The sequence below is a fragment of the Indicator indicator genome, chromosome 1 (genome assembly GCF_027791375.1).
Source record: "Indicator indicator isolate 239-I01 chromosome 1, UM_Iind_1.1, whole genome shotgun sequence".
Classification (NCBI taxonomy): domain Eukaryota; kingdom Metazoa; phylum Chordata; class Aves; order Piciformes; family Indicatoridae; genus Indicator; species Indicator indicator.
The window spans coordinates 85,921,554-85,947,164 of NC_072010.1; the positions used below are offsets into that span (position 1 = coordinate 85,921,554).

The 25,611-nt window shown below is 38.7% G+C and overlaps 1 protein-coding gene across 1 annotated transcript in view; it reads left to right on the top strand.

Moving 5' to 3' along the window:
- ABI3BP (ABI family member 3 binding protein) overlaps positions 1 to 25,611 on the top strand; it is a 155,782-nt gene that overhangs the window by 120,011 nt on the left and 10,160 nt on the right. The window contains exons 49-54 of the mRNA XM_054385863.1: positions 2,897 to 3,007; positions 5,287 to 5,370; positions 6,320 to 6,388; positions 7,656 to 7,868; positions 11,837 to 11,948; positions 25,517 to 25,596. Of these exons, the coding sequence (XP_054241838.1) occupies positions 2,897 to 3,007; positions 5,287 to 5,370; positions 6,320 to 6,388; positions 7,656 to 7,868; positions 11,837 to 11,948; positions 25,517 to 25,596 (669 nt within the window). The remainder of the gene's footprint in view (positions 1 to 2,896; positions 3,008 to 5,286; positions 5,371 to 6,319; positions 6,389 to 7,655; positions 7,869 to 11,836; positions 11,949 to 25,516; positions 25,597 to 25,611) is intronic.

The following is a 25,611-nucleotide window of genomic DNA, read 5'->3' on the forward strand; positions in this document are numbered from 1 at the left end:
CTCTAAGACCATTAAGCCAAACCTTCTACCCAACTCCTCCATGACCACTAGACCATGTCCAAAAGTGCCACATCTGCTTGTGTTTTGACTGCACTTCACTAGGCAGCCAGTGAACACCTCTCAGCCATCCTCATCAATACACCTTCTCTTGTCTCCAGATTGCTAGTCAAAGAGATAAAAATATTCCATGGTCACTATTTAATCACTAACCTATGCCATATTTTTAAAAGTGACCACAGCCAATGTTGTATCTTTGTGATCAAACAGCCACAACATTGGAAGCACTGATTATTTTTTTTTCATACTAATAGTTGCTGCATTGCAAGGGAAGGTAAGGTGAATGGACAACCAGATTGTCCTCATGTTTATGAGAATATCTTGTTGACTATTAGGATTTTTAGGAAAATTAGAATGTCAGGTTTGAAGCAAAATAACAATGTAGATGAGAGTTGGTTTTTTTTTTTTTTACATGTGCTATAACAGGCTTGAGAGATTTACTTCTCTTGCAACTCTTGCAATCACATTTTCAAAGCATTCAAGATATTTTTTACTGAAAAACAGCTTCCCCAAATAGGCCTTCAAAAATAGACCTTTTGTATTTCACTTTTTGAAATCTTTTGTATGTCATCTTTGAAATCTTCCATTTAATCTAAAAGCTGTAGAATGTATAATGTTTGTATGCCACATGTATGGACACAATCATTCATACAAACATGTGAACACCCTTACACTTAGAGGATTTGTTTTATATGCACAATCAAGAACAGAGCTAGTTTTAGCTGTGTATTCCTGGCATAAAAAACTGCCTAAAAAGAAAATCTGTCCAGTTTTATCCCTGGAATCACTATTCAGCTGCAGGTGCTTTTATTAGCTGTGTTTTCCTCTGAAAAGATGTTGTTAGATTTGAAAACACAGACACAAAGATCTGCTTCTAAGAAATTTATAATCTGCTTTTTGCTCTTGCACCCTGCTGAATTTCCTTTGCAGCTAATTTACCTGCACAAAGACAAGAGCTTATCTTGACAGCTGAGCACTGATGTTTTATCTTTTTAAAGTTTATTCAGTCTGAAGATTGCACTTGGCAAAGATAAGCCCAGCTACTCTTAGTAGTAGCTGGATGTAGACAGCAAACTGTACACAAGTGTAGTGCTCTGCTATTTTTGTTACTGAATGTCAGGCAGTGTGGTGTACTTAAGTAAATCCAGTTTGTGATTTGCAAAGACTGGAAATTTTTCTATGTATATAGTTCTGAAGGCACATCTACATCTGCTTTTACTCATCTTAGGACATTAGATGTTTTAAGTTAAGCCTTTAGAGCTTTGAAGTAAGCCAATACCTTTAACTATAGTCATAAAAGACAGTTGGGTATGGTTGTTGAAATTAACTACCACTGTTTTGCCCTTCTCTTGTATACATTTGAGATCTCAGCTCTCTTCATATGGTCTTAATAAAGAATCATAAAATTGTTTCACTTGGAAAAGTCCTCAAAGATCATCGAGTCCAACCATCAATTTAACACGGCCATAGCCATTAAACCATGCCCCAAAGTGCCATGTCCACACGTTTCTCGAACACCTCCAGAGACAGTGACTCCAAAATTTCCCTGGGTAGCCTGTTCCAGTGCCTGACCACTCTTGCAGGAAAGAACTTTTTCTGATATCCAATCTAAACCTCCCCTGGCATGATTTCAGGCCATTTCCTCTTGCTGTTATCATCTGATACTAGGGAGAAGAGACCATTGTAGAATAGTTTGAGGTTGGAGGACCTACCTGCAAAACCAGTAAGTCTTCCTGAAGTAGATAAAGCGTTATTTCCTGATGTGAGGGATTTTACATTTTAAAAAAAAAATGTCTTTGGATCTGCTCCCTTTTTACCCGCAGTTACTCTATTTATAGCATAAGTTAAGGTCTGATAAGCAGGGGCCAAGTTGCTCTGCATAGCCAGTAACTCAGTATCAAGCAACCTGCATATTTGTTGACATTGGCAGCATTTTAAGAATGATACTACTCTTGAGGTTTTTACACTGTTAGATACAAAAACTCCTTTGTTAAATAATTGTTGCACATATTTTCTGTTTGTTTGGTGTTTTTCTTGGGAAAAGATGTGCAAAAGTGAACAGTGGAAGGAAAATCCTTTCCTTTGCCTTTCCTTTGAATAATAAAATCATTTATAATTGCCTGGAAAATACAGCAAAATGTTCAGTAAGTATGAAATAAGGGGCTTAGGTTTTCTCTTAGGACTTCATTGTCAAAGGACATTGCCAGATGAGTTTAATAGATATCGGCTGGTGTTGCACATTGAAATAGCTTAGTTGGGTGCTTCAGGAGTTTCTAGCACAGTAACTATCTCTAGCCCAGTCAGTGCATGAACTGAGAGTGGCTTTATTCATTTTTCACTTTTGAAAGGCATAGCAGAAAGTGACCACAATGATAATTTCTCTTGTGATACACTTTTGCTTCAAGCTGACGGTGACCTGATTCATCACTTAGAAAGTATAAAAGATCCAAAATTTTGTGAGTAAGATACTGAAGAGGGTTCCACCCTGAGGTGATGTTTATTGTGGGAAGAAATGTTCCATTTGCTGCCAGGATGTTACCATTGACAGAAATGAGTAACTGCACAGAAAATTAATTGCTGAAACATGTGTACAAAAACTCAAAGGAACTATATTTTTTCAGTGTAATCTTGGGTCTAAAACTCCATGGCACATCCTTCCCAAAGAATGCAAGGCTGAAAATACAACTCAGTTCAGCTCCTAACCTCACTTCTCCACTTTTGATACTAAATGAGAAATAAAACCTTGTTTGAGAAGTCAGAATATAACTTGTAATGGGTTTCTGATTTTCTGGAATTTGAGGTTAAATAATTAATAACACCACCTTGTCATATCGTTCAGTAACTACACCACCTGGCCCTCAGCATCCACCTATACCTGCTATCAAACCTACACAAATGCGAAGAAAACCTCTGCCTCCAAACACCGTGACTGGTAAACCAGGGAGTCCAGGTATCTCAATCTTTTCCCTATACATATTTTACTATGTGTGAGAGAGTATTGAACTGACCAGCAGTGTATAGAAGAATTTTATAGTACAGATTCTTTTTCTCCAACCTGTGATATATATAGAAACTTGTCTTCTTGAACATACAGACCTTGTGTCTTTGGTCTTCATACATGAACTCTGTTTTCTTTTTTTGTTTTCCTATTCTAATTATGTCAAAATCATCCCTAGTAAGGGAGTTGAAAGCATAATACAAGTCATCCTTTAAGAAGATCAACCTTCAAAACATTTCATACTTGCCATAGCAGTTGCAATTACTTAATGTGCATGTCAAGTGGGAGGTACTCAATATTATGTTTCAAAGGCACCCAGAAAACTTAGCTACACTGGAATTCATTTCATGTGCAAAAAGTTAAGCCTCAGTCCTGTGCTACAGTATTCCTTTTTCTCAGTATCAGAGTAAGAGCACACAAAAACAAGAATCCCTAAGCTAACATTCCAGGTAGTCATTGCTCTTATCATGAGAAGTGCTTCCCTCATCATATTGCTCTCTGTAGTTCACTGGAAATATCAAAGTTTTGGCTCTGCTGCGTTCCCTGTTGACTTTCTTTGGTTTATTTCATTTCACGCTTTGTGCGTTTTAATAAAGGCCCTAAAGACCTAAATAATTCTTTAGTATTTTGTGCAGGAGATTGAAAGTAAGAATCTCCAAGCTGGATGAAACAAGCTGTACATTTACAGAACGGCGGAGCTGAGATCAAACCGTTGTGTCATTACTTGCTTCTGATCACTGGTGTTTCCTTAGTAATAGCTACAACACAACATAAGTCACTGCCAGTCTTGCACTGTAGCATAAAAAGATGTTGACCTGATACTTTGCTTCTGCTTGTAACAGAGTGCCTGCTAATTTTCTCCATTAAGTGCCTAATTAATATAACAGTGTTTTGAAATATCACCTGTTTTACATACACTAGAGGCCAGGTTATGTGATAGTCAGGAGTTATGATACCTTCCTAGGCATTCAACATGGAATAAACTGGTTAGATGATCTGGTTCTTCCTTGTGGGGCTAGTAGCAGATTTTCCTTCTTCTGTGTTTCCTAGTGTTTGATCCAGCTTAGTTTGAAACATTGTAATTGAATTGCTTCTGGTTCCTAGGAGAGCCTGTTCCACTGTACTAACAGGAAAATTTTGCTTCAATGTTCTTCTTGAATTTCCCCTTTCATAATTCTGTCCTGTTTCTCTTTCTCATTAACACTGTCATTAATTCCCTACTTGCATCTTTCTTACTCATCCAGTGGATGATTATTATGGGAAGGTTTCTATGTAGACATTAAAAGTCTCCTGAATGGGGAAAAGGATTAAAAAAGAGAGTTCTGGAACCTCTGTGCTGGACAATTAATTAATTAAGTAAGAATCTTAATAAATTTTCATTTTACTAAGGAAATTGGTGGAAAGTAGGGAGATAATTTTTATTAAGAGCATCTTAATAAATTTATTTATAATTCATATAATTAATTACATTAATCTTAATAAATTTCAACTTTATTAAGGAAATTAATAGAAAGTACAGATTTTTATAGTTTAAAACATGGTTTGTCAGAGTTCTGCCTTCAATCAGCATGTTCTCTGTCATGTATGGAAGAGAGGTATACTACATTATGCAGCTCTTGACTTTCTAGGGGTTGAGATTTCACAGTCATGCAGTGGTTATCTTAATTTCATTTTAGTGGAAGCATCAGAACTGTTCTGTGGTTTAGCTCTCCATGCAGATCACAGTTAAGGACTCTGTGTTCATCTTTATATATATATTTCAGCTCCAGCCTTGCTAATATATATTCTGTATTGAGATTAGAAATGAAAGGACCTCACCTGTATTTGAGCGTGGAAATCAAAGTTTCATTTGCTAACTTCAGTTCTTCTTACAACTCATGAAGTAATGTGTTCTTTTATTTGAGAATCAGAAATGTCCATGCTGGTCATTTTGCATCCTTTTACCAGTCTGTGTAGGATAGTTGACTGAAGTCCTCCAAGACAATCTCCAAGTAGCAAAGAATTTTCTAACTGGATTTCAGGAGTAAATTACATTAACTACTTGGAACTTTCCTAACTCTAACTGGTAGCTGTTGTATGAGTGTAGAGGGAATATTACAGTTTAAGTGAAAGTACTTGTTTCATGAAGCACTTGTCACAAAGCTGAGTTCTGTTAGAAAATCAGAAAGCTGTTTCACTCTTGAAACAGTGAATGTACCGTTGCCACAAGTTCTTTCTTCTATCACTTGTAGCTAAGCCAGCTGGACCAACACCACCTGTGAGGACAGGAACACCATATAAGATGCCAACTGCTTTTGCAACTCCAGAGGATTATGGTAAGTATATTGCAAGCAGTTCTTGTTATTTTTTTTTTTCTCTTCATGAACACAAAAATTTCATTTTTTCTCCTTTGCTTTTCTTCCCTAAAATATATTGATGTATTGTATATTTATTATAAGAAGCATTCTGTCTAGGGTGATTCTGATTTCCTCTCTGTCACTTTGGAGCAGGATGTGCTTAGGATTTTTGAGCCTAAATATGCAGCTCTGGGTATATTGTCCAAAGTGATGTTGTTTCTAGTTTTCCTACAGTAATACTGAAATTCTTGTTTCTCTATGGTGATCGTGAACCCACTGTGACATTTAGTGCTCAATAAAGCAACCTGGATGATATACTTATTAAAAATGCGTGTTGTGAATATATTGTGTTTTGTCTGTTAGGGTCCATTGCAGTATTTGTATCCAAGAGAAGTTTCTGTTCAATACAGTGACTGTTTAACACAATGCTGGTGTCAACAATTCAGACTAGTTTACCACATTTGCATTCACCAGTCTCTTTGCTTTAATTTTTCTTTAATTTTTGTGGAAGGTGTACACTCTGGAGACAGAATATTTTAAAGAAGTTCATATGCCACCATAGTAGCACTATATATTCTATGAAGATGGAATAAGCTTCAAGCTTAAATAGCCAATACAGTGCAAAAATATCCTTATTAAAAGGCTTAAAGAGCATTTTGCATGTATTTCACTAATTTAATCCAGCAGTAGTCATGAAGGCTGTCATATTGGTTATAGCTATCTTTATCCTAGCAGGTAAGTATGGGGTTTACTTAGAGTTACAGCCAAAACACCCACCTTAAAAGAAAAAGACAAATCTGGCAGCAAGTGCTACCATGGAAGAGCTTTCCCATGATTTTAAATGCCAAATGAACTGTGAAATACTGGAGTCCGAACAGTGAAACTTCTTATTTATTGCAAATTAAATTATAAAAATATTTTTCCACAGTTGATGCAACTGTCTTCAGCTCAAGTCCTACATCAGAAACAGATTCTTCAGGCAAACCAAGGTATCAAGGTAGGATTTTAATATCTGTGGTATTTTTATTTGGGGGAATATATGAAGAGTGAACTGTCTTACATCAAAATTATCTCCTTTGGTTATTCAAAAGCCAAAGCTTAATTTGATTCAGTTTCACTTTTGTGTCAGGTGAAAAGGTTGAGGTGTAGACTGCCAGCATATTCTGGACTAAATTTTACTTCTACTTACTTCCCTGCTGCCAATTCCTACTTTACAGTCTTGCCCAAAAACATGTTGTGGCTTTTCCTGCATGGCAGTTGTAGTACAACTGCATGCGTTTCACATTCCACCAAGCTAAATGAAAATCTTCCTGTGGGCATGCAAATGTACCTGAGGAGGTATCTCTCAATACCAGTGCACCTCAATGTAAGGAAAATCCACCCATCCTAGATGCCTCACTTCTCATCCCAGGCTGCGTACATTCAAATAATTGGTAACATATCCAGGACTAGATGATAAAGTAGTCACAATATCAGTGTTGCAGTAATCTAGAAAGCTTAGCGTGGTGAGACAACAGGAAAAAGAGCTTTTATACCAAAAGTTTTTTTCAGGTTTTTCTCTTGCTCTGGTAAGAGACACTACATTTATGAAGACGCTGTCTTTTTTGCAAGAGCTTACTGATGACATCTAGTAGAAGTTCTAGTTTTAGAGCCAATGTGTTTGTCTTCAGTAATCTTCCTAATTTTAATGCAGAGTACAAGACATTTGCCTCAGATTTATTTTAACGTTTGGTCCTATACCACAGAAAATGGATAACATTTAGAACTTTAGAACTTTAGAAGCTGCAAATTTAATGATGGGACAACTGTGGAAAAAACTTTTTACTCTTTGTGGTGAAACAAAATGCTGATGGGCATTATATCTTTGCACACAAGATTTGTAGTGTCATTCTACTAAAGAAGGACTAAAATCAATTGTCCTGTTTTATGACAGACGTTAGCTCTTTCAAACTGTGCATATCACCCACTAATACTTTTCAGAGTGATATTTCATCAGGGATACTGATAGGAAGGGGATGAAGGCAGCGCAGATTCCAGGTCTAATAATAATTGAAAACAAACCATACATGCAAAAAAAACCCTCTACAAACAAGAAGCTTAACACTGAATATATGGGGGTGTTTTCTTAATCATTTATATTTGACTTTGACTTGTTGTGCAGATTTCACTTGGTGGTCTGAGACAGAAGTTGTGCACTAGGTGAAATGGCACTGAAATTTTGTAAGACGCTGTAATGAATAACAGCTCTTTCCTATTGCTCTTAGCCCCCCACGTCAAATACATGAAGAAAGATGATGATGTGCCTTGCTCTATCACAAGCTCTCTTGAACATTTTCCCCAAGAAGAAGCTAGCAGCAAAGAAGAACCTACTCGTCCTCCACAAAATCCCCCTACTAACCTCACAGTGGTGACTGTTGAGGGCTGTCCGACTTTCGTCATATTGGACTGGGAAAAACCAGATAATGACACTGTTACTGGTTGGTTTGATTTCTTTCCTCCATTGTATCAGAATAATGTATTTCCAGCTTGTTTTACTTTCACAGTGGGTTTGTGTCATTTAAAAAATATTTTAGTCCCTAGAGAGTCTTAGGCATGAGTGCTTTTATTTTGTGTTATTGTTTAAACTTCACTGTGGATAAGAAAATGCTGCTAGAATAGGACAACGTTTTCACAATTGTGTCACTGGTGCCAGGGATGACACAAAAATATAGCTAGAAAGTATGACCCTGTATCTCCTCTCAATTTCTGTGTACAGGATCTGGTAAGATCTAGTCAAGTAGTTGCATCAATGCAATAGAAGTCTTTATTATGTAGATGAATACACATCACAGCCATGACCAAATTAATCTGGTCGTGTTGCATTACAGGTGAGTAGAACACACAAGACTAGGACTTGTGAGGACTAAGCCTTGATCATTATCCATTCACTCTAGCATGTAGTTAGGATACTTTCAGATGTGCATGTCATGAGAGATTTCAGTGCAGGGGTATTATTAGGTGACTGTTGCAAGCAAGGCCACTTGCTTCCTCAAAGTAGATCTTCCTTGGTTTTCTAGAAATAATTACTAGGTTTAGCCTCCCTCTTTTCTCACTCTCCCCTCTGTTTTGAAAAATAATACATGCAAAACCAACCAGTCACTAGAGACAAAAATTTCCTCCACACTTTTCTTCCTGAAAACAGGAAGAAAGTTTGCCCTTCTGCTGTATTAAAGGGGGAATAACAAAAGACTGTAGGCTAATAAAAAATACCAATGAGAGGGAAGAATGATGACGTGGCTTGCCTTCCACTATGTGTTTCATCCTGGAAGCAAAGAAAGCATGAGCTTGCTGCTAACCTTAGAATTAAGCTGAGGCTAAGCTCTCTGAACAGTCCCCATTTCAGGCAGTTCTGCAGTATTTCTTTTTGTTACTCTTGTCATTTGGAGGCCTTCTTCACAGACCAGTCCTTAACTTGGTTCAATCAGATAACATCATTTAGTCTGGATGTTTTCTTGGAAAAAGACTTGCTGTTTTTCTTGAGCATGTTAGGGAACCCACTGTAGCACAAGCTTTTGTATTGCAAAACCAGAAAACCATTTTCACCATAGCTGTTAAAAATATCAACGCACATCATCTAGATGAGAGCAAGGCCTAAATGCCTTCTGAGAATATTTCTTTCCCAGTATGTGTTATGAAATACAGCGCATGCAATACGCGCTGCTTCTTCTGAGACTTTAGGTGTAATCAGCTCTGGTAAAAGTTAACTTGCCATAAAGTTTCTTCTCTTCTGTAAGACTGAGACACCTGGCACACCTTTCCCCATTCCAGGAAAGAAGATTAAAACCTTCTGCAGATTATATGACTAATAATCATTTTGCTTCCTTGAGAGAAACTCTAGTTTTCAATCTAGCCGCCTCCTACCTAGATCTAACTGTTTACCCATAAACACCATCTTCATTCTTTTTAACATCAGTGTGTAACACAGGATCACAGAATGGTAGGAATTGAAGGGACCTCCAGAGATCATTGAGTCCAGCTCCCTTCTGGGGCTTACAAATACTCTCATTGAGCTTGTCTCCTTCACCTTCACTTCAAAGAATTACTCACTTAATGACTCATCTGAAGACACTTTATGAATTCAAGAGAAAGCATTGACTCCCCAGTGATTATTTCATATTGGCACCAGGACATTGTTACTCATTTAGACAGACTTAAATCAAGTTTTCTGTCATCTCTTTTTGTTTTTGTAGTTTATACATGTTTTTTCAATCAGCTAACTCAGGCAGCAAACATTTTTTTCCCTTTTCTTTTTTTTTTTACACTTTCAGATAGAACTGTGGAAACAGAAAATGTAATTTATTGAACATTTTTTTAAAAGTGGTTACTTTGTTTGATTTCAGTTATGCACAAGGAGTTTCGTCATGTTCCTGTTGAGTTACCTAACTCTTTCTCTGTCTGGATGTAGCTCTTTCTTTTCTCATCCTTCTTAATAAACATACGTTCTTTAATAGGACTTAATTAGGACAAATAATGACTTTTGCCTGTTTATTTGGGCTTTTTTTCTCCATGATTTACTCTGCCCTTCACAGTTACGCAGGGACAAGTCTTTGTTTCCAGAAAGGAAATGCACAGAGAGAAAACACAGATATGTTTTACACAAATGCATACTATCAATGCTAATGGCTTTAGTCATTGCATTGGTGCCAAACTGAAAAAATGATACAAAGTAAAAGCCCTCTACTTGCTTCCCCAGTCTGAGACATCCATTCCTGCAGGTCCATGAGCTTCTTTTTAAAATGCAGTGGTTCATCTTTTGCTGTTCATGAATGACTTTTGAGGGAGAGGACTTCTAAATCTGTAAATTTTGAAATCTTATGTATCAGCAGTAACTCTTTCCTTCATGTTCTTTCTGATGTACTTTCAAACCTATTTCAAAGTTTTCTGTTGCTCTGTATATGTTCTAAACAACTGAGTCTGTTACAAGGTAAAGACAAAAAGATGCTGTGTAGAGGTGCCTTTTGAAACTGTTGCAGTAAATCTGAACATCACATATGCATGCATGGAAATGATTTCTCAGATTGAATTGCTGTGATTTAGAAGCTTGGAATTTTAAAATGAAGTTTTTCAGGGCTTGTCTGTACTTTCACTTCATCACATTGTCCTACATAATTTACCCCATCGGTTTTGATAGCTGCTTTTTAGCATAGAAGAATACAAAAGAAGCTATAGTTGCACAACTGGGGTCAAAAGTGGGTCAGTGTGCATGTGTATGCTCATCTACTTGCATATCTCTTATGTTTACTAGGAGTGAGGGTCTGAAGTCTATGAAAGATGAAGAGAGGTTATTTGCCTTTCCAACACTGAATCCCATTGTGTCTTTCTGTGTTGACAGCAGGGTCTCCTTGTATTGAAAGCTAAAAACTTAAGGGGGAAAAAATCCCCATAGCTTGCTAGAATTTAGTTAAGAACTCAAAAATTAGTATTATAGAATAACCACAGAATGCATCAGGTCATAAGGAACCCTTGAAGATCATCTTGTCCAACCTCTCTGCAGTGAGCAGGGACATCACAGAATCACAGAATCACAGTATATCAGAGGTTGGAAGGGACCTCAAGAGATCATCAGGTCCAACCCCACTGCCAGAGCAGGATCACTCAGGGTAGTCTGCACAGGAACACATCAATGTCATTGATGAAGAGGTTGAACAGCACCAGACCCAGCACTGATCCCTGGGGGACTCCACTAGTTACAGCTGGACCTGGCACCATTGATCACCACTCTTTGAACTCTTTCTTGTAACCAGTTCCTAATCCACCTCACTGTCTGCTCTTCCATCCCACACTTCCTGAGCTTGCTCACTAGGATGTATCTTCTTCCCAAACATCTGTTGTTAAATCCCAGATCAGAGAATGGCTTGTGCTTGATGATACACTCTAGTGAGATGAAAAGAAAATAGCGAGACTCTATAAATTACATAAATACAGACATAAATTTATGCAAAATTATTTCATTCTAAAATGGAAGATTACCTAAGTGCACAATCCAAGTCAGTTGGGCAGTTTCCTTTGGAAATCTTAAAAATATTAGTCTTATTTTAATTTGATCAAGATTTAAGCATTTAGAAACTATAGTTATCTTTGATGTGTTTTCATTCAAACTACAGAATGCTTTTAACTATTTGTGTTTGGAATTTTTTCACCTTTGGGCAGAAATGAGATGTTGAATATCCTCTATTTCATAATTGAATGATAAGAAAGGATGAGGAGCTAGGCATTCAGCAGTCTGGAATGGGACCTCTCTTTCCTAAACCATTTTAGTATAATAACATCCAGACTAGTTCAGACAAAATGTCCTTACACTCCATTAGACAGTAGGAAGGAAATTAGGTGAGAAAAAAAAGGAGCAATTAAGAGACTCAGGTAAGAGCTGCTACTTACGCAATTTCTCTTTACTGTAATTTTCCAGAGTATGAGGTTGTGTCAACTGAAAATGGAGCAACTGACGGTGAAAAGGAGAAATCGATTATCACTACTAATCAAACCCATTCTACCGTGGAAAACCTAAAACCTGACACAAGGTAATCAAATAAAATAATTTTTGAAGTTAATCCAAGAAATTTAGACTGTCAGCTGCTGCCACTTCAAAAAAAAAAAAAACATATATATGTAAGGCCAAACTGGTTTTACTCCCTTCCGACAGGAAAAAGGAAGGTGTTTTTTTTTTTGCTTTCTTCTGAGTTAGCAGAAACTTTAGTAAATTTCCAAGAGTATATATGGTCTGGACAAACTGCAGAAGTTACCTGTTCTATCAGGAAGATTAACAGTCAAATGTAAGAAAATGTACCACTTTTTATCAAAAAAATCTCTTTAATTTAGCAGATAATGAAACAAGGTGAATACAAGAAATACTAACTTGATATGTTGAGATCAAGATTTTGTATGTACCGTTGTCTTTCTCTGGGGTTTAAGGATGCTTGACACTACTAAAGTAGCCTGCTTGCATATTAAGATGAAGTGCATGTCTGGTCACTCTGTGAAGCTTGAGTATTGCACTGCACCATGGAGAGGAAAGATACATTTGCTGTGTATACGTAGTTTTCTTTCAGTGTCTTGAAGCAGCTGGAAAGTTAGAAATTAATCACTAAATTCCAGTTGATTCCATACATCTCATGCAACTAGACCAAATAAGCATTATCATTCCTTAAAACAGAAAATCTTATCAAAAATTATTCTTCTTTCTTGTGGTAAAATTCAGAGCAGGGAAGAAAGCCATGTGCCCTTTGGTTGTGTTGCTTGTTGACTGCACCAGAAAGTTAATGAATAACATATGTTTTTCCTGTAAGACCATCCATTTGGCTTTGGTAACAGAATTCTTCTGTTTCAGATAAGCCTCCTTTTTTATTATTACTATTATTATCTTTAAATTTGTAACAGAGCACAAAATTCTGCACAGAGTCCATCTTGAACCTTTATTTTTAGTCAATGTGTGGTTTAATAGTAGCTATTGGTTCTTAGCTCAGGTACTTGTGAACAGCAGCTGTGAGGAGGTGGACTGTAACTTGCAAAGTGGAGGGGAAGGGAAGACAATTGGGAAGGAAAGGCTAGGGGAAATTGTGATAACCAAAAAAAAAAGAGCTTCTTTGACAGATTCCGAAACTCTTAAGATAGAATATATTTGCTGTGTATTGTATCAAGAATATCTGTTATTTCTTAAAGGGATGTGACTTGTGAAATGGTGAACTGCAGCTATGTTGTTCTGTCTTGTGAAGAGGCAATTAGGATATCTTAGCAATACAAGAAAAAAAAAGCATCAGTTTTCTCAATGTCTTCCTCTATCAGTTGAGAAAGCTTAGAACTAGAGACAGCAAAACAACCTACTTCTGGAGTAAAAACCAAGAAAGACAGCAGGTGCTGCTAAACTTGTCAGGCCATGCTGTCTGTTTTCATTTCAGTTCTGCTTTTGAAATAGTACATTATAAAAGTCCATCTCACACTGGCTCTGTTTGATTGAATTCCCATTTCAAAACCTGCATTTTCTAATTTTGAGGACACCTTGAGAGCTTTGGCAGAATCACAAGAAACCATTACTGTTACCATTTGAATCCAGGCTTGTTGGTGCACTAAACCCAAGGAAAATAACAAAGTGACTAAGACAGCTGACACTGTGTAGAGAGTATCAGTGTTCCAAGGAACAGTATGTGCCTCCTGTCTGTAAGGAGATGATTGCTCACTGATGAAGAAAATGAATCTGTGCATAAAACTCACTGAAAACAGGAGGAAGGGAGACAATGAAACAGCTCACAAAGTTCATTAACAGAGTCCCTGAAATGTCTGCAAATACATCAGGTAATACATTAAGCCTAGGAAGCATACTTTTCCATAACTAGCCTTAAAGGAAAGAGGGGTAGATGATGTGGAGCTACAAAGGAAACTTGGAAAAGAAAAAGAAATCTCTCTTGGAAATAATCAGCATTTAAAAAACTACCAGCAAATTTATGGAAAGAGAGATACTCAGCAGCAGAAGGTGAATTAACTGGGGAAGAACCTCTTGGCCTTGAAGTGCTCTGGAGAAACTGACAAGCTCTAATTTGATAGTCTGGTTTTTCCACCTTCCCAGAAGCCATCAATGAGGCTATGTGAACCCCCTATGCTACTCTGACGCCTCAGTGCATCCAGTGCTGGAGACAGTTCAGGATAACACCGAAACCAAACAGACCTAACCAAAAACTTTCAATAATGTATGAAAAAGTTTGTGAATATGGTATCTCAGTCCCCATGGGTAAATTTAATCCAGAAGGATCCTATAGCAGCAGGACATTTCAAACCTGTAATTCTTCAAATTCTCCATCTCTTGAGGGATGGGTACATGACAAAGACAGTCTGCAGTCATGTTGCCCAAGGTCTTTCATCCTGTTGAGGTAAATCAAGTTTGTGTCTGGCCCAGAAGCTGCAGAGTTAATCGCCCACATCCAGCAGGACGGAAGCAAGACAAACAGCCTTAGTGTGAAGGGGGCAGAACAAGCAGCAGGGAAAAACTGTGTGCATCCAAGCCTGCCAGATCAGGCTGTTTGTTTGGTTTTCTCTTTTACATTCTTCCTTCAAATAGGTCATACTGCTACACCTCTGGGAAGCCCTGCAGTAAGCCAGACACCCATCCTCCTCTGAGCTGGCCTTTTGACAAGGCAGCCTTTAAAGATTAGGAGCTAGTGGCCAGCTTTTGGATATTTAAGAAGTTTGGACAGCATTAGGGAGGCAAAAATAAGAGACTCCTGCAGTCTCTCAAGAAAAATTGCATGTGTGACTGCAACTGTCAGTAAGTAGAAACAAAGAAGTTAAATGGGATACAAATTTATCTGAATCAGGGGATCATCATGTAGTGCTCTGTGTGTCTGTTCGTCTGTCTGAAAAGTGACTAGATCCAGAGAAATAAATGAACTGGGTGAAAAAGGAAAGGAGCTCTGACTTTCAGTACAGTTATCAAGTATTTGGTTTTTACAGACTCATACCATTCATGGAAATGAAAATGGCTTTCACAGACATACAACTCGTGAGGATTATTTTTAAGCAGATAAACTCATATGCAATATGCTAGTTTAATATATCTTTTCTTTATCTTATGCATGCCAGCTTTCTGTGCTTTTGGTGACTTGATTGCAAGATATTGAGACTTGAGTTGAAATCAAAAAAGTGATTTGAGAATCTATCTAACTGTGAGGACATACATCCTTTAAAGAAATGTGGGGCATGGTCAGCTGCTTTACAACACAATTGCTTGATTTTTAAAAATCCTGTACAATTTGTTGAGGCACTGAGATCCCTGTGGTTCTGCCCAAAACTAAGCATTTTTTAACCATGCTATTCTCCCACTGTAAGGGATGTCTGACAGCTGACAACATCATCTTCATTTAAAGGAGGTTGCAGTGAGGTGGGAGTCTCTTCTTCCTGGCATCAGGTGATAGAATGAAAGAAAACGGCCTGAACCGTGTGAGGGGTGGTTTAGGTTGGAGATTAGGAAAAACTTCTTTCCTGCAAGAGTGGTCAGGCATTGGAACAGGCTGCCCAGGGAGGTGGTGGAGTCACCGTCCTCGGAAGTATTCAAGAAATGTGTGGACACAGCACTTTGGGACATAGTTTAATGGCCGTGGTGGTGGTAGGTTGATGGTTAGACTCCATGATCTTAGACATCTTTCCTAACCAAAACAATTCTATGATTCTCACAGGATGAGTAGCTTGGCCTCTTTTTCACTTGGAGAACTGCCAAATTCTTGTAGTATTTCACTATCACACTTAGTTTACGTAGCCTGGAAAGTTCAAACCTTGATATCCACTATTTGGTTGGTCAGAATTCTTGAAACTGCTGCTGATTCTGGCACTAAGCTCTGCTGTCTAGGTCCAGTCTAGAATTCTATTTAATTTCATCAGATCTTTTGCTTTTGATTGTAACTTTTCATAGAATCATGAAATGGCTTGAGTTGGAAGGGACCTTAAAGATTACCTAGTTGCAACAACCCTGCCATGAGCAGGGACACCTCCCACTAGACCAGGTTGCTCAAAGCCTTATCCTACCTGCTCTTAAACACTTCCAGGGATGAGGCATGCATAACCCATTCCAGTGTCTCACCACTCTGGTAGCAAGGAGCTTTTATCTGAAATCCCTCAAAACAAACAGGTTGGCTATGCTATATTAGCTGGATAACTACACGTGTCCTTCTTACACTGGTAGTTAATTGCTGGTGCCTCAAGAGGAATATTTTCTCTAGTTTTATGGATAGCTGCTGCATTCATGCATCTACTACAGATGTGATCTAATAATCACATATACACAGATTCTGGTCACAACTTTGTACTCTAGTTAGCTTTCATTACCCTTTACACTGCAAAAATTTTAGAGTAACTCCTGGTCACATTTCACTCAGCCCTCTTTTCAGCACCACACATAAACACACACTAAATTTTCTACAGTTTTTGTCATCTTTGTCCTTCAATTAGGCCTTCACTTGTCAAAAAATTGAAACAACTGAATTCTTTTCATCCTTCTCTCTTCTAGTTACTCTGGACCAAGTACTGAGCTACTCAGATTTTACTCTGTTCAATCCATGAATGTCGATAGACCATGAGCAACCTAAGGTAGCTTTTAAGTTGCCCTGTTATGAAAATCAGCCTGGACAAGTCAGCCTTCATAGGTCCCTTTTAACTTCAGTCATTGTATGATTGTATCTTAGGGATAGTTTCTGATCTTTTAAGGATCAGGTTTGCCCATTTTCTTTTTGCAGGCCAAGGTGGTTGTGTATGCTACTGTAAATGCCATTCATTCCTTAGCAAAGAAAAGTAAGAGGAAGAGATGTGCTAGTATGAGCTAATTTGTCTCTCTAATTTCTCATCCTCCTCTTGAAAATTCTACAGTTTTTATACTGAAAAAAATATCACAGTTGGGTTTAGGAAACGTACCATTTACTCCACTTGGAAAATGGTTAAAACCAAACTACACAGCTGATTGTTTCGGTCAGAGCAATTACAGTTTAAATTCCAAGAAGTCATTTTGTTGGAATATTCCAATCAAACTCATTTACAGGTCCCTGGCTTTTGAGTTTCCTTACAAGGCTGTTCACATTGCAGCTCTTAGTTTCAGTGGCATACTCAGGACTCTGTGCTCGTTATCTCTTCTTAGTATAGACTAAAAACTGCTCTTAAAACCAAAGTAGTGCAGTAATTGCTCCTATGATAATGGTCAAGCAAGATCAGAGAATCATAGAATTGTTTTGGCTGGAAAAGACCTCTAAGATTGAGTCCAACCATCAACTAACACCACCATGGCCATCAAACCACGTCCCAAAGTGCCATGTCCACACTTTTCTGGAACACTTCCAGGGATGGTGAATCCACCACCCCCCTGGGCAGCCTGTTCCAATGCCTGACCACTTTTGCAGGAAAGAAATGTTTCCTAATATCCAATCTAAACCTCCCCTGGAACAATTTCAGGCCATTTCCTCTCATTCTATCACCCGATGACAGGGAAAAGAAACCGACCCTCACCTCACTACAACCTCCTTTCAGGGAGTTGTAGAAAGAAATGAGGTCTCCCCTCAGCCCCCTCTTCTTTGACTAAACAATCCTAGATTCCTCAGTTGTTCCTTTTAAGACCTGTTCTCTAGATCCTTTATGACCACCCATGTTTGAGTCAAGGGTAAGGTCATGTAACAGTGTGAGAGCTGAAATCCCTGTGCCACATCGACAATAACCAGGCTGTTGTACAATCAACAGAACAGCACAGCTAAGCCCCCTTTGCTTCCCCCAAGGGGCCTCCCCCCTTCAGCCAGAAGGAATCCCCTCAGACCCCCCCAGCAGAAGGCAGAGAGTCAAGAAGCAGAGAGGCTGTTAGACTTAGCTTGTAAAGGTCAGTGTGTTATCTTCAGCCAGAAGAAAAGAAGAAGAAGCAGGCAGACAGAAACCGAGCAAGCAAGCTGAGTCCCAGACTGCCCAAACTCCCCAACCTTGTTTTTGAGTAGTAGTTCTTAAACATTTCTATCACTCCATTGGAAGTGTTTAGAATAATCATTATTTTGCTTTCTTACACCCAATAGTGATTTATTTACATTCTTTCACTTTCTCTGCTTGAACTTTGTGAAGAAAAATTTAAAAACAGCCTTAAAACCATCACAGGTCATTACTCACCATTTCCAGTATTTCTTGACTTTGTCTCCTGTGTAGCGATAATGGTGTTCATCTGCATCTTCTTCTTTGTTAAAAACTTTCACTGACCTGCATTTTTTTCATGAACCTTTCCTAACCTAGAATATTAAATGCAGATGTTGGTTTGGTTTTTTGTGTTGGTTTTTTTTTTTTCAATTCTATTTTCCCATTTCCAAAGGAATTCTAGTGGTTTTCCTTTTTGTTTTGTTTTGGGTTTGTTGTGGGTTTTTTTTTTTTTTTGTTCTGTTTTTTTTTAACTTGTTTTGAAGTTTTCCTTAAAATTGATTTATTTTTTTAAAGTCTTCCAGCCATCTGATGCAGTATCATCCTGATTCTTTCAGCTATTTCTTCTGTTTTCTCTTCCAAAATATGTGATTCTTATTTCTGTATCCCTGTCCTATCTTGAAATACTTTTGTTAGTTAGGTGTGCATTTCCTTTTTTCATTCTGGTGGTTTCTTTAAGGGCAATTAAGTTCAGGGAGCTAAGATCCAGGAAACTTTGCAGCACAAATTTCTTCTACAAGCCTTCAAAAAAGAATCTGAATACTGCTGAAACATTTCTCATGCATATTTGTGTTGGCAGTAATTGGGAGGGAGTAAAGGAAAATTTTGACTGCGCTCAGAGATGTGCCAAATAGCTCTGAGGGAGTTCAGGTAGCCATTAGAAGATGCATCCCAGCAGCCTGCTGTTGTAGATCTTTTTTAGTAGAAAAAGTAATATTAATAAGAAACAGAAAGCCTGTAATGCATGCAACCCACAGCTTTGTAAAACTTCCCTTTAGGTACTGATCCTTTCCTTGGTTAAACAGTTTGGTAATCTTAAATATAGTTTTTTCTTTTTAAAAATTATTTGAGTGGTCTCTTTTGGACTTATGGGCTAGATTGTGTCCCCAGTCAAAGTATATTTCCAGCCAATGATCTGTCTTGAGGAATAGAAGTAACAGGAAATATTTTAAAAAAAATAAAAATTCCAAGGCTCCTCGGAAAACAAAAACAAAAACCACAAGCAACCAAAAGTGTAAAGTAAACATGAAATGTTTAGTCTATGCATGTACCAAACTGGGTTTGTAATGTGTGTAGATGATTTCCTTCAAAAGTATTTTCATGCCTTACAAAAAGTAGGAAAGTGAAAAAAAGAATGTTATTGTAATTTACTCAAAGGCCATACACAGTAAATCTTCAGCCCTCCACTGTGCACACTTCAGACACAATAATTCATACAGGTATTGGAATAGGTTGCCCAGGGAGGTGGTGGTTAAGAAACCTGTGGACTTGGCACTTTGGTACACAGTTTAAGGGCCATGGTGGTCTTAGGTTGATGGTTGGACTTCGATGATTTTAGAGGCCTTTTCCAAATGAAATAATTATGTTTCTGTGATTCAGCTACCTGCTCCTGCTGTAGGTAATACATAATGCCATTACTTAGTATCTATATGTTTTTCTATCTTCCCTTCTCTTAAGCCTAGTTTTATGATCATGCTGCTATTCAAGCACACAATGCAGAAACAGAGAAGCTCTATACATTGAAACAGTCCTGCATGATTGGCGTCTAACCACCAGCATCTGCCCAGAAATTGACCTGAAGTTCCAAGATGGCACTCAGCTGCTCCACTCCTCCCAGAAAGGGACACTCGAGTGAAAGGTGTCCCTGCTCATAGCAGGGGAGTTGGAACTAGATGATCTTTAAAGCCCCTTCCAACCCAAACCATTCTACGATTTTGTAATTATAGGGAAAATCACTTTTCACCTATTTTCAGTTCTGCAGTCTTCAGTCTTCTCCTTTTGCATGATTTGAAAAATGCAGGAGCAGCTTTGTTTGCCAAAGTTCCATGTGGAATAGTGATTTCCTAGGATGGAAAAATATGCTCTGCACTGTAATTGTTGTAAGTCGAGTCCATTTAATCTGCACAAGGGCTTTTATTGTCATAATAGAATTTCTAGAGGCTTCCCAGAGAGGTTGTGGAGTCTTCTTCTCTGGAGACTTTCAAAACCCACCTGGACACATTCCTGTGCAACCCAATCTAGGTGAACCTAGGTTAGCAGGGGGGTTGGACTCAATGATCTTCAGAGGTCCATTCCAACCCATTCTATGATTCTATGATAATACAGTTTGTGAGGACTTGGGAAGGCTAGTCTCCAAAGTTTGTGGGATAGCAATCTTAGAGGTTAGAAGTGTGACACATGTTAGACTGCTGCAATATTGGGTAGGAGAGTTTTTTGGCATCGTAGGCCCAGAGACATAAAGATGGAATACATACTCCAGCTTCTCATGTGTACGTCTAGCTAAGAGGTAGACATGGGATAATTATGATAGAGCTTTCCTACTTCCCTTTATTAATTTTGTCCTACATACTTCCTTGAACCTCTAAGCATTAATTTCCCCTCCCTCATGGTTGGTATGGAAGTGTGTAAGATTGCAGTAGGTACCCTTTTTTCCACCATTTTACTTTTTTTTCCCAGATCTTTCACCTGATACACAAAACGGGAGACTTCAAATGATTTTCTACGAAGAAATCCACATCACGGCTTGAAAATCAGTCTGTATAATCTATCAATTCATGAGCACAGTCTAACTTTTCCTTTCTCTCCCTTTCAGTTCTCAGTCAAGTAGTTACTTCTTTTCATCTCCAAAAGTTCTTGGGTTTGGTTTCTTTGGGGTTTTCGTTTGTTTCATTTTTTTAATTGTTTTTGTATGGTTGCAACCATTGCTATTGTTTCAGGATTGAATTTGACAGAAGAAAGGAGCCTGTGATGTTTGGGTACCTGCAAAGACACCTACCACAAAAAATGTAGACTTTTAAATATTTTAAATTGGTCTTTAATGTTACTACTAGAAGGCTCCTGTAACTGACCAAACCAAACTTTTGGCATTTTCTTATTACTTTGCTTGTCTCCAGTTTTCTTTCTGTGTTTACATGAGCTAAAATCTCTATGTGTAGAGTTTAGTTCTTTATTTCAGTCTTGCCATAATTTTTCCAGCTGTGGTTTGACTTTTTTTGCAGAGATTCTAGTGGTCCCTGGACCACAATTTGAAAAACACTGATTGGAAAATATTTCATCTTCAGTTCTTGTTTATTCTTTCTATGGAGTTAGAGAACTGATCAGTCCAAGTCAATTGACTTCAAGTTTTTTGGGAATGGGACTGTTTCCTATGAAGAACATTGCCCAATGAAACTCAGGGCATATCAGCTCTTGAGAACAGTATGTTTGTGCAAAAATATGCAAAATACTTGATTCCCCCTGCCCAAATCCTCCACTGTCTTGTCCAGCTGATGATTTTTCTGCCTGCAAATACAGCTTGCAAAATCTGTGACACCTTTACATATTCAGATGAGATCCAGATATGCTGCCTGCATATCTTTACCTTTAGTTTACAGATGACTCCAGAAGAAAAATTTTCACCATGAGAGCACTTAGGCATTGGAATAATCTTCCAGGAGAACCAGTGGATTCTCCTACATTGGACAAAACAGTTTTAAGACTCAGCTTCACAGGGTGCTGGGCCATCTCATTGCAACTCTACTACTACCCAGAAAGATTGGACCTCATGATCCTTCGGGTCTCTTCCAGCTTGGCATTCTGTGATTACCTTCTGAGTCTCTGCATCTGCCAAGTCCAGTTCCATAAGAGCATTTCATCTGCTCATTTTTTCTCTTTTCATTGTAGTAAGCCCTGTACAATCAAAAAATTTCTAGGTCAGGGATCCTAGGCAGTGCTCTTCATACTTCTCTTTTCATTTCATACAAAAGGACATAAACAGATCATCATCATCTGTAAGGCCATATCACAAACTCCCAGTAAAGCACTACAATATGTCCTGTTGAGCTATTAATAATTAAAATTACCATAATATCACTAGATAAGGTGTTCCTGTTGTGAAGGAAGTAAGAAAATTTCTTTAGATTCTTATATCCCTAGGTGTGCATTAACTTGTACATTGTCCAAAATGTACCTTCTAGCTATTACTTTAAAACACCCAAGGTATCAGTAAATCTTCTTTTATGCTTCAGTGATTTGTCAGAAGGAATCTCCAGCTGCTCTGCTACAGTTCTCTGCGTATCTTATCCTACCAGATAAGAACCCTTCCTGACCAAAATAGTTACTGTACACAATCACAGAATTGTTTTGGTTGGAGAAGACCTCTTAGATCATTGAGTCCAACTATAGACCTAATACCACCATGGCCATAAACCGTGTCCCAGAGTGCCATGTCCACACATTTCTTGAACACCTCCAGGGATGAGGACTCCAATACCTCCCTGAGCAGCCAATTCCAATGCCTGACCAGTCTTGCAGCAAAGAAAATTTTTCCTGATATCCAACCTAAACCTCCCCTGGCACAATTTCCAGCCATTTCCTCTCATACTATCACCTGATACTAGGGAGAAGAGACCAACCCCCACCTCACCCCAACCTCCTTTCAGGGAGTTGTAGAGAGCAATGAGGTTTCCCCCCCAGCCTCCTCTTCTCCAGAATAAACAACCCCAGATCCCTCAGCTGCTCCTCATAAGACTTGTCTTCTAAATCTTTTACCAGCCTTGTTGCTTTTCTCTGGACGTGCTCCAATGTGGCCAGTGTGAATACTAACTCCTCAGATATAAATTGTACTTTATTTAAATAATTCAAAGTTGTTGATGAAGAGAATTTTGTGTCTAGAACTTAGTATTTCATTCATTATTTATTTCATGTCTCCTGCCTACAATAGGGTAATATGAGTGGCTCAAAATGGTCTTGCAGCATGTTTGAATAAATAATAAGATTACTTCAAACAGACGTTTTAAAGTTCAAAACAAGTCCATGTTTCACTTAGAAATATCCACAAATTACCCATGATGCATACCAATCTTTGGAAGTAATTCCCTTTACAAAGAAAAGGAAACCATAGAAATAAAGGCAATTGCTTATCTAAGCAATTTTGAAGTCAGATATTGTCTTAGGAGTACTGTGGATGGAAAACAGTTGCTTGGTACTTTATGATTAGTCCAGTGAGGTTAATTAGCAAGCTATTCAGGTTTTGCAGGAGCCAAGAAGCGATGAGAGGTAATCCAGGGTTTGGATTGAGTTATTCTGTCTCTTGTAGGGACTTGTAAATGGGGTTTACAAATTTTCAAGTGTGCAGAGAGTGGTATGAGGGTTGGGTTTTGGGGTTGGGTTTTTTTGCTTGGTTGGTTGGGTTTTTTGTTTGGTTGGGGATTTTTTGTGTTTTGTTTTGTTTTGTTTCTTTTTTTTAATTACTGTTTGGAAACAATTTCCACAATACATTACAATGCTATGCTATAGTCATGAGCTACCAAATTATCATAGGTAAGTGAACCTTCACATGCCAAGAGCTGGATGTGTAATTGTCCACTTCTGGGATTCTCATTTTGCTCTGTGTCTAGTCTCTAAGTTAGGGCTCATTTTCCAGGCCTACAGTTTCCTTTTGACTCGTGTCCTATGGCATTCTCTTGCTGACAATAAAATGCTCTGTGTTGAGAGATTCACCATGGATGCACTCAAAGCATATGAAATGTCTCTCTGTAGGTGGTATGCATGGGACAGATTGCTGCTTCTAGCTCACAGGGAAGGCAAGAAGAGGGTGTTGTTGACTGGCTGCCTCATCTATGCTTTGACATAGAATCATGCAGTTCCTACAGGAAGGCACTAAGGTCTTGCTGAGCAGTAAATAATTCCCAGCTGCTGCCAGCCTGGAGCCAGGAGACCCTAGAAGAAGCTGGCTGGGATAGTGTGTGCTGGAAGAGAGGAAATACAAAGTTTGGTCCCAGCTCTGCCCTTAACTGTGTCCAGTGTCCACTCTTACAACCCTTTCATGCCTCGCAGAATCATAAAATGCATCAGTTTGGAAGGGACCCTCAAAGGTCATCTTGTCCAATTCCCCTGCAGTAAGCAGGGACACCTTTAACTAAATCAGGTTGCTCAGGGTCCCATCAAGTTTGACATTGGATGTCACCAAAGATGGGGCCTCTACCATATCTCTCTGGGCAACCTGTTCCAGTATTTCATTATTCTCGTTGTGAAGACCTTACTTCTAATGTCCAATTTAAGTCTATCCTGCTCTAGTTTAGAACCATTGCCCCCTGTCCTGTCACTACAAGCCCTTATAAACAGTCCCTCTCCAGCTTTCTTGTAGGTCACCCTCTAATATCATGTCTGGTGTCTTCTGTGTTACATTTTTAGGTTTGCAACTATCTTTCAGTAGGTGTTTACCTAGAGCTTCTGATTGAAAGTGTAAATTTCAGCTGAGCTGCAGAGTTAGAGAATACCTTATGTTGCCTATCCATCACTGTTAGCCAAGTATTGAGAGGTAGAAGAGGCCTAAGCAGAAGAGACTGGCTTGGATTGTTTTCTCCAGTCTTGTTCTGTTTACACAGCACTGTGTTTGGTTCCCAAGACAGCTGTGATGAAAAAGAGATTGTCAGTACACACTGGTGCTCTGCAACATTACTATGAAGACAAGGAGGAGACGCTGCACAATATCTTTTCAATATTTCATATATTTACTATGGACATATATTCAAGCAGTTCAGCAGCAAGCCTCGATGAACCCTGGTCCTGGAAGACATAGAACCATAGAACTGCTGAGGTTGGAGGACACCTTTGAGATCATCAAGTCCAACTGCTCACCTACAGCTTGCAATCCCACCACTGCTGCTAAGCCACTACCACTAAATCATTTCCCTCAGCACCACAGACATGTGGCTTTTAAATACCTCTAGAAACAGTGACTCCACCACTCCCTGGGCAGCCTGTTCCAATGCCTGAGAACCCTTTCTGTGAAGAATTTTTTCCTAATATCCAACCTGAACCTTTCCTGACACAACTTGAGGCCATTTTCCCTTTTTCTATGATTTGTTGCATGTGAGAAGAGGTCGACCCCAACCTGGTTCCAGCCTCCTTTGAGGTGTTTGTAGAGGGCAATGAGGTCTCCACTGAGCCTCCTCTTCTGAAGAGTAAACAATCCCAGTTCTCTCAGCTATTCCTCATAAGGCTTGTGTTAAAGGTTTTACACATGCTCTGTGTTTTGCTGGCCCTGCCTGTCACTGTTGGTGGGCCTCAGAGGCATTAAGCTGAGGTTTGTATTCTTATGAATGACAAACATGCAGATGTTTGTAATATAGCAACGTGCTTTGCTCAACCTCTGCTTATCAGATTGCTTTTGCCCTCACCTGAACTACTCCCTTTGCCAGAATTGGGACTGCCTGTGTGAGAGGAGACAGACTGAAATCAGTGGTGTGTGAAATCTAACATTAATAGTGTGTGTGGAGTAAATGTTGTGTTTTGAGGGGTCTTATCTTGTCAGGACAAGTAACATCTCAGCATTTTCAGAGCAAGAAATGAGGCCTTCTCTTCTTCCTCAGGAGACGAGTAGCACTAAGATGTGTGTTGGTAGTTCGTTTGCTCCAGACCCTGAAAGAATGGTTTGCAAAATTTTCATCTCTTCTCTTTTATTCCCCAGTTATGAATTCCATGTGAAACCTAAAAACCCTCTTGGTGAAGGCCCAAGCAGCAGTGTTGTGGCATTCAGTACTGAATCAGGTAAGAGCTTCCAAA